This window comes from Streptopelia decaocto (assembly GCF_964273445.1).
Source record: "Streptopelia decaocto genome assembly, chromosome: 7".
Classification (NCBI taxonomy): domain Eukaryota; kingdom Metazoa; phylum Chordata; class Aves; order Columbiformes; family Columbidae; genus Streptopelia; species Streptopelia decaocto.
The window spans coordinates 38,454,616-38,471,763 of NC_138661.1; the positions used below are offsets into that span (position 1 = coordinate 38,454,616).

The 17,148-nt window shown below is 44.5% G+C and overlaps 1 protein-coding gene across 9 annotated transcripts in view; it reads left to right on the top strand.

Moving 5' to 3' along the window:
• Positions 1-17,148, top strand: part of RGS6 (regulator of G protein signaling 6) — a 294,856-nt gene that overhangs the window by 256,737 nt on the left and 20,971 nt on the right. For all 9 annotated transcript variants that reach the window (XR_014184622.1, XM_082058421.1, XM_082058415.1 and 6 more), the window contains 2 exons: positions 554-740; positions 15,116-15,205. Coding sequence is in view for 8 of the 9 variants with exons in the window: in XM_082058421.1 (XP_081914547.1) it covers positions 554-740; positions 15,116-15,205 (277 nt within the window). In the remaining variant the exon portion in view is untranslated. The remainder of the gene's footprint in view (positions 1-553; positions 741-15,115; positions 15,206-17,148) is intronic.

A 17,148-nucleotide genomic window follows, 5' to 3' on the forward strand; every position in this document is an offset into this window, starting at 1 on the left:
ACTTATTTTAGTCCATAATGTGGTCCAGTCAAGAACATATCCCTGTAAAACTGGACTATGGCCATGACAAGATTAATCTCTTCCCATGGCATCCATCTGAATGCTCGTCAGTTTACAAGTGGGAAAAAAAAAAAAAATCTAATTGCCATTGCTACAACTTCACCCTGGAAATGCTAGGAGTGTTTTGTTCTGCATTGTTGTGCATCCCCTCAGGATGACCACATTGGAGCAGGGCTGTGAGGGGCAGAGCCTGTGCCCTTCCTCCGGCTACACAGCTCTGGGGGTTCCCTTTTGCCTGCCTGGTGTCACGCTATGCAGGGGTGGTTTGAATAAGAACTTTTTAAAGTCGCTGTTCTGATCTTAGCCACAGTGTAAGGGTTTGGTGTAAAGTGTATCACACCTTCCCCTGAAATCATGCTAAATGGAGAGTCTTCTGTGAATTCAGCTAGTTTCAGGGTTATGCTCTACATCTGTGCTTTGTGACTCTTCCCAGGCTTATCCACAAAGTCTTATCTAGATTTCTCTCTTTTTCTCTTTTATTCCCAACCAACAGGTTTTGGCTGGCTGTCCAAGATCTCAAGAAACAACCTCTACAGGATGTAACCACCAGAGTGGAGGAAATCTGGCAAGAGTTTCTAGCTCCTGGGGCCCAAAGTGCTATCAACCTGGATTCCCACAGCTACGAGAAAACAAGCCAAAATGTCAAAGACCCAGGGAGATACACATATGAAGATGCACAGGTTTGTTTTTGATTTTGTGGAACTACTGCTAATAAAACTCTCAGTTTTACTGTGATATTCCACTATCACATTGTCACTGCTCACTTGTTAGAAAAAGGAGAGGCACAGTTGGAAGTGACTTTGAGGATATCTCTTCAAGCTGGGTAAATGATATTTTCTTTGAATCTGTCAGTTATAACAGGCTAATGCTCCTCTGGGAACAAATGTTCTAAAATTTACAAGTCTGCAAGGCGCAGCGAGCTGGAGCCATGTCTCAGAGAAAGAAAAGATGAAAGAGTGCTATAAAGTTCAGTTTGGCTCTCTGTACTCCCTGTCACCAAAGTCTGTCATATTTACAGAATGCCTGATATCATATCAAAATACTGGTTAATACACTTTTTTAATCATTTATTTATTTATAACTAATTATATCCACCCCTGCCAAACCTCAAATGCAGCAGCTCCCTCCAACACAGCTAGAAACTTGTCCACCAGACAATACCTTAGAATAATGATAGGACAGCAGGCAATGCAGTGGGCTTAATCCTTCCCTCCTAAGGGCCACCAATTTATCAGGGAAATTTTACAGATAAAGTGTACACAGAAAATGCCTTCAGGAAAACAGATAATTTGAGAAAAACTGCTACAAGGAAGGATAAAGCTGCATGACCTTCTGAAAAAAAAAATGAAAATGTCGTTTTATAAAGGCTAAAAAACAAAAAGAAAAAAATTGATCATTTGGCAAATATTACCAGGGACACAATTAAAATATATTATCCTCGTAATCAATTTTATCAAAAGCATGTAGCAAAACCAACTTGTTCTTTATATTGGCATTCAAAGGCAGTTTTTCAAAATACTCTACTAACAAAATATTTCCATCTCAGGGGAGATGTTGTGGACCACTTATACAAGGTTAGGCAATGAATTTTTCAAACCAGCATCAAAAACTCTATTTTCCTGAATGCAGTCTTGCTCCTTGGGGCCAGCATAGACAGAATGTACGCAAAGTTTCAGGGTAATCCCTTGTGAATATCAGGCAACTTAAATGTTCTTTTTAAAGCTGAGAAACACAGGCATATGAAGACATCTTGGCTAAGTCATATTTTTTGCTTTGCAGTTATAGTGAACAAGATCTTCTGCAAATTTGCATTACCTGAAAAAGATGATGATGGCAAATGCAGCTAGGTGAATAATGAGGGAATTGATAAATAGAAGTACTGAGAAAAAGATGGATGTTTAGACAATGAGTGTTTAATCAGAAGAAGACACAGGATTTCGGCTTGAACTGATCAGTTCACAATGTAATTGTCATTCAAAGGGGTGTTGATGAAATCAAGCTGGAGCTCTTGGAGTAAGACTGCAATTTTAGCTCCTCAGGTTAATTTTATTCAGGGGATTTTTATGCTGAAGGATGTCCTCAACTCATCTCTTTTGGTTCACAGAAACAGGAGGTGAAGGTAGACCTTGAGGCCCAGCTGTGGTCCTCTTGGAGACTAGGTCTGTGCCACGGGAGGACAGAGCAATGTGGAAGGTGTACCGAGCTACCTTCATGTGCAGTGGAATTCTAGTAGCTCTCCAAAGCCCAAACAAGCTGTTTCTGACTGCTTGAACAGATAGCTAAGAAGGCTGTCTAACAGAAGCAGGGGGAAACAGAACGGTACTGATGGGCATAGTGCCCTGGTGTGCGTGGTGCAGTGTTGGCTTTCACTGACTCCTCCTGGAGAGGGGACATTTTATTTGTATATCCACTTCACAGGAACACATGTAGGTCCCCCCCAACGTGCTCTGAATCTCCCAGGTACTGTCCTGGTGTCTCCTCCAGGTCAGCCTTGCCTCCTCGGGGGCTCTGTTGTCCATGTATCTGTGGCAGGTTATAGCCTGGCTGCCTTATCTCAGTACACTGGCACCAGGAGCCTGTGAGAGTTCTCACACATCCCACATTCCTAAGGGACTCAACACAATCAGTCAAAACAGCCTACTGTGGGAGGGAAAATACAAGTGTTGTCCTGTCCTGGGTAGCTTTAGCACAATGAGGAAAACAACTGAAATGTCCTTGTGAATAAAAAACAAGAAAAAATTTAGTTTACTGAACAGCACATTCTTTGAATGCCCACGGCTCTGAGACACTAAGACTAAAAGGAAAGAAAAGGGTTGGCTGAACTGATAAAATTAAATTGCTGCTCCGGCAGTGGAAAAATAGGAGAAGGTGATGTGACACTCCAGTACTTCAGCTGACCTGGGAGATCTGCAAAATGCCAATTCTGTATAAAAAGTGTTGGGAATGAACACATTGTGGTACTTGGGAAGGGGAAGGCATAGCAGCACACAGTGTACTTCAGGCTAGTGAGTGCCTTGTGACTGTAAGTTCAAAGCAAAGCATCATCTGTTATCAGGTGCTTTAACAGTCTCCATGGATGTGCTGCTTTGCACAGCCTTGGCTCCCGGCCCCAAAGAGCTCTCCCAAATGCTGCACAACCACTGGTAAGACAACTGGCCTAGAAGAAAACAGGGAGGAAAAGGGGTTTCTGACAAACATGCCTCTCACTTAAGACCTTTTCATCCCAAGGCAACTCGTGATCCGAAGGCAAATGTTCCTCTGTTTAAGAAAAGGGACACTGAAAATCTCAGTTCCAAACGTCCTCAAGGGGCTCCTAATCCAAACCTGAAATTGGTGGGCATTTAGTGTTTCGAACAGAGTTCTCTCTAAGATGGGTTCCAGTATTACAGAAGCGTTTTGCCACCTCCCTATCTCAGCTTGAGATATTTGCCTTGTTGTGAGTCCCTTGCTGCTGCTGTGCTTTGCAGTCCCATGATGCTCCACTTGCACAGAGCCGCCTTCTCTTGCTGCAACTCCCGCCTGTGCCCTCACCCTCCCGTGCCCTGTTCAGGCTGTGCCAGCTCACCCCCACCCTGAGCAGAGCACGCTGTGCCAGCTGAGCCTGCACCAACCTCCCCATCCAGTGTGCTGGCATCCCCCCATCCCCGAGCAGCACAGCCCCTGCTCCTGGCTCTGTCCTGACCGTCACCTGTGCCAGCTATCTTGATCTGCAGCACCTTTTGTCATTTTAGTGCTGGGCCCCTCCAGAGGCGAGCTTGCCAATTTAGCTGATTATTTTCTGCTCTTAAGCAACTGTCCACTGAGCAAAATATTATGATTATCAAACCATTTTCACTGGAGAGTAAAGCAGCTTTTAATACAAGGGGCACTGCTGGGAAAGGTCAGTTCAATTAAACAGTGAACTACTTAGCAGGATGTAAGCTCCCACAGGAGTTATCAGCATCATTGGACAACCAATGTGGGGCCCTGCAATATGAAGCAGGCACAGCCAGCTCTGGAAAGCAAATAAGTTTGGGTCCATCTAAGTGGCCTCTTTTGGCTAATGAAGCTGCTGACAACCAAAGTAATTCATCTCTAACATGGGAACCCAGAGCTGTGAGTGTGACAGTTATGACTTATCTGTACAATGCATTATTAGTTTTCAAATATTTTTTCTTCCCACCTTCAAGCATCTCCTTGCCTCCCCTGAAATGTCTTTGTGCCTTCAGCAAGTCTTTAATCCCTGCCTCAGTCCCTTGGCATTGGGAACTGGTATCACAAGAATGTGATAGTAATGTTTGCTTGCAAGGGCATTTACTGTTAGGCTTCAGAGCCAGGTATACTAAACTAAGGTAAGACACATAGTTGTCTTTGGAATTACATTCCTGTTTGCTTTATTTATTTTTATTCTTTTATAAATAAAACTATTTTAGATCGACATTCCTTTACCTGAACTAATCAGCTATTGTTTCTGTGAAGATGATTCAGGGAAATTCGTTTCTAATCCCGGCTCAGATGGGGATTTCAACTGTGCTGTGCAGATCCTTGGCTAATTCCAGAGCAGATTTAGACCATAATGCTAAACTCCAGGCTACTCAAGCCAGAAATGTACCTGGCCCAGATTTGGGCACAATTCATGCTCTCAGCTGCCCTGAGTTTTTGTTCTGGACTGTGACAGAGATACAAGCTCTTGCAGGATTCATCAGTGATCAGTCCTCAGTTTGCATTCTGGTCCCATCAGGAAGCTGGGAGCATTGACAGAACTTGACAGAATCCCGTTGAATTAAAAAACAAACTCCAAGTGTGAGTAAGGATCTCTTGGTAGTGGAATGTCATTTTCTACCAAGAAAGGAAAATAAGGGGTGACCTTTCTTCCACTGACTTTGTCTTTTCAAGCATACACGGGATGTGAAAACAAGCATATAAAGCAATGTATGCCTGGTGTCTATTCAGTGGGCATACAGAACTCATTTTGTAGGTCTTGAGCAAAATCACAGCATGCAAGGAAAACGTGAAAATAATAATTCATCACGCATCTCTATCACCTTTAATGTAAGAACTCGAAGAAACATTATCCCTGTTTTCTTAGTGTTTCACCTAGACACCCCGGTTACATGCCTGCATGTAAAGGATGGTGACTAGGGATGGAGAATTGAGGTAACAGCAAAGCGGCTCTGGTGGGCAGTGCGTGGGCAGGCCCAGGCGCTCTGCCTTGAAGTGGGGCTCAAGTGCACCTGAGCCAGAGCTGCTCAGGGACCTGGTGCTTGCGATACAAGAAACTGAAAGCACTAAGGTTGAGCATCCCTACATATACATGGATGGTGCCCAGGACTCCTGGAGGCTTTTGACAGCCTGGTCGTTCCTTTGGAGGTTAGGGACTGCGCAAGGACTTGACCTTTATTCTCCTCCTTTGGCTCTGATTCTATGGGACTGAAGGAGAAAATCCTTCCTTGTGCTGCACTCCGGTTGTCCTCCCAGTATGTGGGTTACACTGACTGTAGAAACAGCCTTCACATGAAGCCTCACCGGTACTGCGCGTTTGTTACACACACAAACAAAAATGCAAGCTCCTTCATTTTCACAAAATGACCTAAAACCAACCAATCTAAAACTGAGAGCTCCACAAATACACCCAGAAGAGCCATTAGGTGTCTGGAGCAAAAATAGGAAAGTGATGGTGGAGTCTTGTGCTGGTGTGCCTGATGCTGCACAGAGCAGGAAACAAAAGGCTTGAGGCAGAGGTCTACATAGGGACAGATATTCACTGTTATTACTTTCCCAGGATTTTTTTTGAAATGTATATCTGCACCACACATCAGAAACTACTGATTTTATCCTTTACCCTCCATTTTAATTTGTGGTCTAGTGGTCATGTCATATGAAAAACACCTAACATCCAACCTTTGTCTTGCTGTTGCCTTTCTGCCTCTGAAGGTGTCAGGAATTAATCGACTGTCTAAGCTAACCTGCCTCTGATACACACAGGCAGGAAAAGGGCTAGGAAAAGTCACAAGTGAACTCTCTCCGTACACATGCAGTGACAGAAGACAGCAGATCTCTCCAAATGAAAGATCATGAGAACGGTGTGACAAGAACAGTCGGCGTATTCCCACAGGACAATAGTCTGCCTGTGATTCAGTGTGTTGATCCTGCCAAGCTGGCTGGAACCATGTGCATGAGCAATAACAGTGCCTCATGTGCCAGACATTTCCTAACTCCAAAAAATACCTTTAAATTGGTTACATGGGAAAGTGTCTAGTTTGCTTAAAAATTGAGTTCAGCACTCAGACTCTGGGACTCCAGTCTCAATAGTGTGCACTGTGCTTCCTGAATGGAAGGAACAACTGTATGTCAAATCCAGAGCAAGAGCATTTTCTCTTTGTATGAAAGTCAGGAAGGAGCTGATGCTGTTCTGTTTCTCCCAAACAGGGAGTGAAAGCACTTGCACTTGCATCCCTTTCTACCTGAGAAGCCAGGACTCCACTGCTTGTGGATAATGAGTGAATGTTCTTGTGGATGACTCAGTTCCACCTCTGCCAAACCCACATCCTGCAGGAACATTACAGGCTAATTTTTTTAAGGGTGTGTTATCTCTTGAAGTGTTCACCGTTCTAATTAAAAAAAAAAATATATATATATATATATATATATGTCCCTGTGGAGATTTATCAACAATGCATTTTACATCTCCCTTTCTCAGACCAGGGCAGGTATGAATGTCATGTGCAGTCTGGATGGGGTTCATCGGCAAACAGATGCAAGATTTTGATATGCATTTGTAGCATGGACTCCAAAAGCTTGAGGTCAATCACTTAAAGACGGTCCAAGGTGATACAGCAGTAGATATCTTACAGCTAAAATGTTGATGAGACGTGGAAGGAAGGATGTTTCTGTAGGTAGGCATCCAAGCAGGCCTGGTGGTCCCTGTCTCAGCATAGCCTCCTTTACTCAGAAGCTGTATGCTACTGGTCTCTGTAGGGCTGCATCCTGCTCTGTCACCATCTCCTATGGGACACAGGCAGCCCCAGTGCAACCAAATTTTACTTCTGCGTGTGACGGATTCTGCATGTTCCTCTCCATGGCGCAACTCAGCTTTTTGGCAGGATTTTCATCAGAGAAAACAGAAAGAGGCACCCCTGCAAGTATCAGGGTGCTGGCCAAAAAGTTGAGTAGTTTTATCTCATGGCTGTACCACAGTATATATAGGAGTGCAAAACCTCATCTTCGTTGCTGCAACTCCGAGATACTGTATTGTTTGGAAAAGAGATGCAAGTCTTCCAAGTGCTACACTGGGTTGTCCCCTCCTCTCCAGCAAAACCTGTTCACTTGGGCTTTTTGCCAGTAGCCAGGATTTGGCCCATATTGAGAGAATCAGCCTCTTAGGCATGATCATTGTTCTCAAAACCTAAAGCTGCTCATATGGCGTTAGACTCCCGGCAGCCCACTCTTGTCTCCCAGGATAGCCCTTGCTATATTTAGGACTAAATCCTCCTGCAGTACCAGGCTGACCCCTTCACTGCACAGCACTCAACAACCCTTTGCCTCCGTTGTCCTGCACACTGTGTTTGCCACGGACCCCCCAGCAGCTCTGCCTTCCCATTTGTGTGTTTGGAGGTATGAAGCAAACCAGTTGTCTCATCAATTTACAGAGGAGCCAAAGCTAAATTTATGTGTTACTTTTACCAATGCACTTTCCCACAAAAGATTTACATTGTGTTTCCAACTCTGTATCTACAGGGCTAAACAAAGGATTTCTGTGTATTACTCAAAATGAGCTCTCATTGCTTACAGTTATCCCTCCTGCTAAAGCTCCTTCTTACGTTCCTGTGCCTTCAGCCCAGTGTAATTTCATTTGTGGCCTGAAAAGAGGTTTTATGCTTTTTTTAGTTTAGCAGTGAGGTTAGTCTGTCTTACAGTATAATTATTCATCTCATTTTTTTTTTTTTTTCCATAGTAACAAAACCAACTTGGTTGAGTGTGAAGAAAATGCATCAGCTAAAACTCTGGGTGTAAATTATTGTGTCACTTAAGTAACTTGAGAGTGGCCAAAGAGATATTGCTCAGATTTTCCAGAGCAATTCACACTCAGGCCAAGACCCTTATGTGCCGTTTACCAACTTGAAACATTTCTTTTCTAAACTGTAAATCAAGGAAAGCTCAGCCCTCCCGCAGCAGCCAGAGTACCCATTTTCCCCTCGCCCTGCTAGACAGCAATACTGCCAGGTACCAACGGGGCTTTGGGAGGGAGGCTCTCCCTGACTGATGCGTGCAGACAGCTCAAAATGGGCAGTACAGCACTTTTGAGAAGAGTAAGATCCTAAAAGCGGAGACCAGAATAAGCAGATTCAGGGGCATTCTTAGTGGGGATTTGGACACATTAAGGGGAATTGGAATAAAACCCCCTGTGTTTCCCTGCCTCCTCCCCAACTGGTGTTTTCCCATCAGGTTCAGTCAGGGCAAGTGCAAAGGTCTTGTCTTCTGCAGCTTCTTCACTGCTTGCCTCAGCTCAGCTGTGTCTGCTACCAACTTCTTCAGCTTCCAGAGCTGATGTAGCATTTTTTTCCTGCTTTCTCTAAAGCGCATTTCAGTGCTGTAAGTTAGACTGAGTGGCAAGTGATCATAAGTACTCCTGAAAACGGTTGCATTCATTAGTGGCACAGGTAACTGCTGGAGAGGAGGAGGTCTCCTTTCCTTTCTTTGGCTTTTTGGAAGATCTTGGTGGTGGTATCGTAGGGGGTCCTGCTGGTCAGGCAGGATCGCTGAGGATGGGCTGGGAATGGTGTGACAGTGGGAGTAGGGTACCTTTCCAACAGCCCCTGGATTGCGGTTTTTGCAGCTGCAGTGTGTGTGTGCTGTTAACTGGGGTTAACCTCACCTCCTTTGCCACCAATGTCTTTGCAGAGCAGAGGTGCCAACACAAAGGCATTAGGCTGCTGCCTGTTCTAATTGGAAGGTGCAGCCGCACACCGTGTGGTCAGAAAAGCATCTCTGTGCTTTCTCCTTCCCACATCCTCTTTGTGCTATGGAGACAGCTTTTCAAAAAGCAACCCCCTGGCAGGTCCTCAGCTGACATCCCTTATCATCCTTCCAGCGGAGGCCACAAGGCATTTGCTGAGGCTCTGCTCTCTCATGTGCGAATCTGCAGTAAATTCCTCCCCAGTGCCCAGCACACGGGTAGAACAAACATTAACATTCATTGTGGTTTGCTGTTATTTATTTAGTTATTTAATCTACTGCTTTACATTGCTTATGGGCTTTTCTTCTAATGGATTTGTCTGACATTCTGCAAATCTCCCTTGTAGTTGGCCAGCGGAGTGGCCGCAGGTGTGCACATGCTTGAAATGCAAAGAGTTCTCCAAATCAAATCTCACTGCTTTAATGCCAGGTCTTGGTGATGGGGTGAAGGGATGCCCTAAAACAATCCAGAACACGTTAATGGGATAGCTACAGCAAGGAGATTTCTGACCAGTTTACTTTAAAAGGCCAAAGTGGGCCATTAGGTCTCAGATCTCAACAGCTTCTGGCCTTAGTGTAAGCCCCCTGGAAAGGACTAAAAATGTGCTAAATGGGAAACCTGTGCTTGAAACAAAACAAAAAAAATTGCAGTTTCCCCGCATTCCCCCTTGTCATCTAAAGTTCGCGGCTGTGTTTAGGCACAAACAGGGAAAACTTTCTATCAGCAACTTCAAATATAAGGGCTTTCTGGAATCTGACTGGTGTTCAAAGGTAATGAGAGCGCTGTGCTTGGTCTTCTCAACCCTCCAAAAGTCTCAAGCCTGTCACAAAATGTCACAGTGGGTAAGATACAGATGGAATTAGAAATGGATGTTCAACCACCAACAGTCCTCGTCTCATATACATGATTCAGAGGGGAAGAACCAAGATTTTCTGCTAAAAAGAAAGGTTAACGGAGAACACAGTTCCTGAGGTCTGTCAGGTGCTTTGTCCGAGTCAGACTTTATTATTATTTTTTTGTCATTCAGGTTTTTTTCCCACATACTTCTCGGGTGTTCCCAAGGTCCTGCTTGGCTGCCATCCATGCCCTCCTCAGGGTCACTGCATTTGACTGCGAAGGGGGAGAGAGTCCTGAGATCACATTGCAGTGCATTGATTTGAAGCAGGTGCAGCTTTGAGACAGTTTCTGGTATCACAGCCACCTCCCACGTTCCCATCTGGATTGCAATCTTTCTTTTTTTTTTTTTCCTCCCCCTTTCCCCTCTTGTCAAGAAAATTTACAGAGTTTGTCCTTCATCTCTTTCCAAAGATAGAGCTTGTGGAAAGAAAACAGCCAAGAGATGCCGAATCTTATCAGGGTTTATTTCCCTGTACTTAAGCTGTCAGCTATAGCTGGGACGGGTTTTCCTCTTGGTTTCACGTAACTGTAGAAAATATTTTCTTTGTGATTTACCTGACTGGCTCCTTTGTCTTCTAATTCACAGAAGTGACAATGTTTCCCCATTTAAAATTTACTGTTTTTTCTCCTTTATATCATGCAATGATGATGGTAAGTGGAATGGTTATACCATCTGAAGTGTAACTCTCATGGCACCAGCCCAGGTACAGAGAAGATGTTCAGTGGAGCTGGATAGCCCTCAGTCCCACTATGTAGTTCTTCCCACCATGGAGGAGATGTGATTCAGGTGCCCAAACCATGAAAGCCACTCTACCTTTTTTCTCAAGAAGAGATGCATGCAGACTCCATTGTCTCCGTTGACTTGGTTTAGGATCTGGGGAAGAACAGTTCTGGGTTTTTTTGAAAGCAAACCTGCTCTGCTTGCAGGAGTCTTGTAAGGGAATTGTTTGCTTCCTGGAGACGAAATCCACCATAATTACAAAAGCAGGTTATTGTGTCACCCTCCATGTTAGGCTGACACTTCCAATTGCGCATCCATCCTGGCAGGGGAGCACTCATCAATGGCATGCTGTGTGAGGGACTGACTGACTGGTCAGCTCAGAAAGTCAGGTTGCCAGGGCTTGCTTGCACATGTAAAGTCCATCCCTGTCTCCACTTGCAGCTGCCACTGCAGTGGCCTGGAACAGTGGCTTGGTGCTCCGAAAGAGCTGGCAAGGCTGCAGGGGAGACCCATGGGATGTGTGATGCCTGTCAACTCCTAGCCAAATCTTGAAAGGCCTTTTTTTTCTGCATTCTGTCTGTTTTTAAAAGCAGGGTGCTACCTTGTTTAATGGTTTGATAGGTCAGTTTGGCAACTTTTGTTAGAAGATTGTTTGGAATTTTTGTTTTTGCAATATGTTTCCCTAAGGGATTGCTGTCCTAAGTCTAGAGCAGGGAGCTGGGAGTCTGCGCCCTACCTGGGAAGTGGTACCCAGCAGTGGTACCCAGTAGCTGGGAAAGGAAATATTGCTCCTACTGTTGTGCAGATGTGTCACAAGAACTTCCCAGGGCACTTGCAAAGAAATGTCACAGTGATAATTCTGGCCAGCCTGCTCACAGCGCAGGAGATGGTAATGTCCAGAGCTGCAGCTGCATTGTTAAAAATTACACGAGTAGCGGATTTGCTTTGTGTATTCAGGGAGCCAGTAATAATGAGCTTGTTACCTTATAATAAACAACTTTACAAAATGCAGAGTTCTCTCAGCAAAAGGACAGGAAGGCTCAAGTTTCTTGCCAGCGGTGTCAGGTGTGTCAGAGAGTGAACATGTGTATAAAGCGCATCACTAGATATGCTGGCTGCAGTTGGAGATTTCAGTCTTTGGAGAGGTTCTGTTCCCTCTCCACGACATGATAAAGAGGAAGAACAAAAGCAGCTGCTCAGTAAAATAAGACGTGAGAGACCAGTGGGTTACAATGAGCCAAAGTGAGTTAAAAATCTGTGACAAGCCAATTCTCACAAGTTGCACAGAGCAGCTAAATCCATGCAGACACCTCTGTTGAGAGGCCCCTTGCTCAGGCCTCCTCAGAAGAATATGTGTGGTTGCTGGACCTCCAGTAGCTTTCAATGTATTTAAGAAATGATGAGCGGCCAAATGCTGTCTGTAAATTCTCAGTAGCAAGTTGTAGATTTCAGAAAGTATAACAGAAAATAGCCTGGTGGCAAAGAACAGAAAAGGCAAAAGATCCAAATGTCCCAGTCACTAGTGTTTCCCATCCTGCAGCTGGGTTTGTTGTGTGACTGAGCTGAACACAGACTGCAGCCACAACTGGAGCAGGGACCTTCCTGCTGCAGTCTCAGCAGGGATTTTGGCTGCAGCGATGTAAGCTGTCCTGTACTGTTGCAAATTGGAAGGCAGTCTTTGCTGACCTGAGCAACTGGTTCAGATTTCCAGCAGGTACTTCAGAAATGCAGTGCTGTAAAGTGCTGTATCATTTGTGCCTCCAATCCAGAGCTTATTCAAAGCAAGCCCTTAGAATTCTTGCAATTAAGCAGTAAAGGTTGCTTCTGAAGCTATGTATGTCCTGCCTTTCCCCATGCCCAGCCTTCTTTCTTCATTAGCATTCAAGCCTAGGAATAGTTATTCCCTGTTTGAATGTATCTTTGGTGAACAGCTGAAAGGTAGCTGTGTTCTGTTCCGTGATTCCAAGATATGAAAAACAGAGAAAATGCTTCATACCAATTAGCTCACTGCGGTGGCAGTTGGGCTGTGGGTGTGCAACAGTCCTGTTTTTCAGGGAAGGGCTTCGGTTAGGAAGTCGGCTGGTGGTTTATTTCATCTCAGGATCGAAGTAATTTTTCCCCCTTCCCACAGCCAGATATTGAGTTTATACTGTTTTAAGGTCAAAGACATGAAGACGTCTTGACGTGAGCAAGAATGATAGTTGTTGCTGGTGTGCCAGTGGGTTGTATGGCCAGCCAGGCTCTGCTCTGCGGTGTTCTCCTTTGCCTGCAAACAGCTTGTGTGATCTGTGTGGCAATGAAAACTGAATGCTGTGTTCCAAAAATATTATTATTTCCTTTCAGAGCAGACCCAGTTGTCCGGACATAGGTAAAGAAACCCTTTGTAGTCGAAAGGTAGTAAAAAAAAATAATTGTGTGTCTATCAAAATGTTAACGAGAGTACCCCTGTCATGCAGTGCCTTACCTGAGCCCCACAGCCCCTGCCTGCCCAACCCAGCACCCCCTCCCACCAGCACCCTGCATGTACTGGTGCTGCAAGGGAGGACCACTAAGGGGAGGGAGGCTCTGGAGAACCCTTGGGCCCTTTGCTGTCCATGGGCTACCAGGTGGCTGCCCTACTTATTCATCAGTTTTCTCATCCTGGAGAAGGAAGGAGAAAGACTTTTAGATATACAGTCAGGAGGGTTTGTTTGTTTGTTTTCCCCAGGTGATTATGAAGAACTCATTAGGAAGGTGTGGAGTCTCCTTGAGAGACCTTAAGAGGTAACAGTACAGATTAACAGACTGCAATATGGTTGGGTGAATATCAACTGAATTCCATCTGCTAGCTGAAGTACTTGAGAGAGCATTGATGATGTAAATCTTTGTTCACACCAGAGAAAGAGGAACCTTTTGATGACCATATCCATGACGTGCATTATTTTCCCTCTTCTTGTCGCACAGCGTATTTGGCTCATTCTGTCCTGAATAAATAAAGCAAATGTCCCACAGCTGCATGCAAAATCTCATGGCAGTGCTGTAGGTGAGAAGTATGCAGCTGTGCCCTCCCTTGTGTTTTCCTGCAGCAAGGAAAGGTGACAGTTGCTAAATGGCTTTATACGAGCATTTCTGTTGCAAAATCTTCTGCTATCCATCAGATAGATAATACTACACAAACGAGGATTTGTCAGGTCTGAAAGCAAGTGTGGAAGTTAAGCAATACAAATTGTTCCACACCAGGTTGTAGCTCAAAGGATACATTTGTGCTGTGTCATAGGAAAACAGTGGCAGTTATCCCTCTCTTAGAACTGCACCAGATAGTGCAAGAAAGCTGAATTAAGCAATTCTTCTGTGTATAGACAGGTCATCACTAATTACCCATGATGGTGAAGATAAGGCAATTCTGCTTGGCTTGTGAAATAAGCTATGTGACTTCAGTCTGGTTTGGCTTTTCTAAAGTTTCATGTACAATGGCTTTAGGGCAAGAGAGAATATTTCACATTGTATAAATCAGTATAGATAAAATTGAGCATTAAATCAATAAAAGTACTTCCTTGGACAAAGTCTAAGAGAAATGTCCAGGGTGCCTTTTTTATTCCTCTTGAATTCCTTTAGTGTGTTCTCAGTCTTTATTTGGTCAAAGTATTTTGATTTGATTTTCTTGGTGTTTGGGATAGTGTATATTACAAATCCAGGGATAATTAAGCAAAGAAGAGCTGACTGTATTGAGGGATTCTCAGCAGGAAACTAAAACTAAGCAAGGAAACTGAAAAAGGGTGGGCATGAAGTTCTGCTGCAATGAAACACTGCTTTGTAAGTTTGAAGATGCACATAATAAGTGCTCTCAGAGCAAGCTGGTAACAGTAGTTTGACTTGCTAGGAGAAAAAAGACCCTGTGGGAAGGACTCATCTGACATACATAACTATACATATGATGTAGCCATCCATATCTGAGCTAGTCATATAACTTCCCTGCATAGTCACCAGAGATACAGGCTTTTTCAGGACATTAACAGCTTGTCTTGCTTTAAGTATATGTCTTTAGTGGAGATGAAACGTGCTCAAGTATGAGTTCCCTCTGTGAACAGGAGGGGAGTGCTGGGTGATAGTTCAAGTATCTATGAGTGGTGAAATGGAACCTAATCTGTGGGACAATTTCTGGTGTTTATTTCTTCCTTCTTGAGACATCCCAGTAGTTTCTGGCCAGACACCTGCTTATAATCTGGGGACTTCAGAGAGTTGCAGTCTTTGCAGAATAACTCTGATTACTGAATAATGTGTGCCAGCCTTTGGGGTGAGGGCCATCTCTTTGTTTTGTGTTCATGCAGCCCCAGGCACAGCGGGGTCGTGCCCCAGGATGGACCTCCTGTGCGCTACCACAACACAGATAATCAATAATAGCAGACTTAATTAGAACTTTGATCAGTCTCTCTCTTCCTTCTAATTCACTGTGTTTTAAATCCCTGTGATGTCTAAATGAGGTTTGATAACAATTCTCTCTCTCATTTCCTCCCGTCCCTCAGGAGCACATTTACAAGCTGATGAAGAGTGACAGCTATGCGCGCTTCCTCCGTTCAAATGCTTACCAGGACTTATTGCTGGCAAAGAAGAAGGTATCTGTTGGAAAGGACCTGCTTGCATCTCTTGGCACCTCTTGATTCTTGCCTGCTGCTTGCTGCTAGTGTGAAAATGAAATATTATTTCCTTTTTTTTTTTTTTTTTTTCCTTTAAGAAAGGAATGAGCACTTTTATTTTCTGCACTGGGGAGACAGGGTATGGCATCCATATGCACAGCCTCAACATGTGTTTTGGGGAAAACATGGTGACCCAAGGTAAAAATAATATGGAAAAGTGTCTTGCACAGCTGTGTCCCAGACACAGAGTGCAGGCAATTAAAATTGCATTGCCTCATGACAATGCAGAACCCATCAGTCTGTTCATTACTGATGCAAATTTCACCCATTCTGATGTTCACCTCCCTAGCCTCACCATGTGATCTTCCCTTTGGATGCCTTACCTGTAGACCTCCCTGCAGTGATTCCCAGGCTTCTTTTCTCCCTTTCCCTTGCTTTTGGCTCCCCAGAGATGTTTCCTTTCCCTTGAAGACAAGAAACAATTGCAGCCCATGTGGTAATCAAGAATTCCAGCCACATTTTCTCACGGGAGAACTGGCTTTGAGCTCTTCTTAGCCTTTTTGGTATCTGCATGTGCTCTGCCAGCACCACATTTCTGCCAGGAGCCCCCAGTTCAGGGTAGAAAAGGAGCGGGTATGTAGAATTACGGCAGCTCCTGTCCAAGTGTCACTTCTTTCTGAGGGGGCTGGGAGGTAAACTACTGATCTCTGCATTTCTGGCTGTGTTCAAATGCTTCCTACACCTCCTGACTTATTTCCATAAGTCTGCCTGTCCGTCTGTGTGCATGTGCATGCAGGTACACGTGTACGTGTCCCACTTACACTTGGCTTCCAGGACCGTACATAAACTGACTCCTGGCTCCTGCAGCCTGAGTGTGTGGCTTCCCATCACCATCTTCCCTGCTGTTTTTCTGCTGCATTCTCTGTGTGCTGCCAAATTACATTTCGTCGGCACAATACAATGAAATCCCAGTGGTATTTTTGTCCTGATTGTCACTGTGTGCCCTAAAAGCATGCATATGGTGACAAAAGGAGACAAACCCCGCTCTCTGCTGTGTCTGGGACTACTGGCAGGTGGATTAGGGGAAGGTAATGGAGGGCAGCAGTCAGTCTTATGTTTCAAAATGTCTGGTTTGAGACAGCATGAACCAGTGCTGCTTACATTTGAAAAGGTTAGACCTGACTTAGAGTTCAGAGGCTGTGGGAAAAGAAGGAGGTGCAAGGCAAAGTCTTCTGATGGTGTAAAGCATAAAAACCTTTTCAATTTTTCTAAATACCTTTGCCATCTTTCTACCCCTATCAGTTTATGGTGCCTCCCCGCAAGTCTCCGCTGAATACATGGAGGTTTCTGTGCTTCAGAGCAGGAGAATTTTCTCCTCCCAGCTGAACCCATTCAAACCAGAGGTGGTCTTTTTGGTGGTGGGTTTGTTTTGTTGGTTGTTTGTTTTTTTTTTCCAGTCTTTGTTTGCTGTCAGATCAAGCCCTGGATGTGTCAGCAGGACATCCTCATCCCCCCGCAAACCGCCAACAGAGCAGGTTTTGTTGTCATCTTAACACAGCCTTGAAAGTAAGAATTAAGTTTCTTTTAGAAAGAGCTGTGGGTGCATTAGTAAACATAGCGAGGTACAAAAAAGGTGATGGGTTGTTCACCAGCTTCACACGATGTGGGACAGGAGTTGATGTTACTCCAGAATTTGTAAAGCTCTTCACAGTCATGTTACATTGTGTTGGGCAAGTGAATGTTTCTGAAGCAGGGCAGGTGGAGAGATGCTGACAGAAAGAACGTGAAGTTTCTTAATGCCGAGCTACACGGTAAGATCTTTAGTACTTTTGCTGCAGCTTTGAGACGCATCCCTTTAAAATTCCTCTACATAGCTGGAAAGCAGAGAGAAGGAAAAGAGAAAACCCAGTGGTATATCAGAG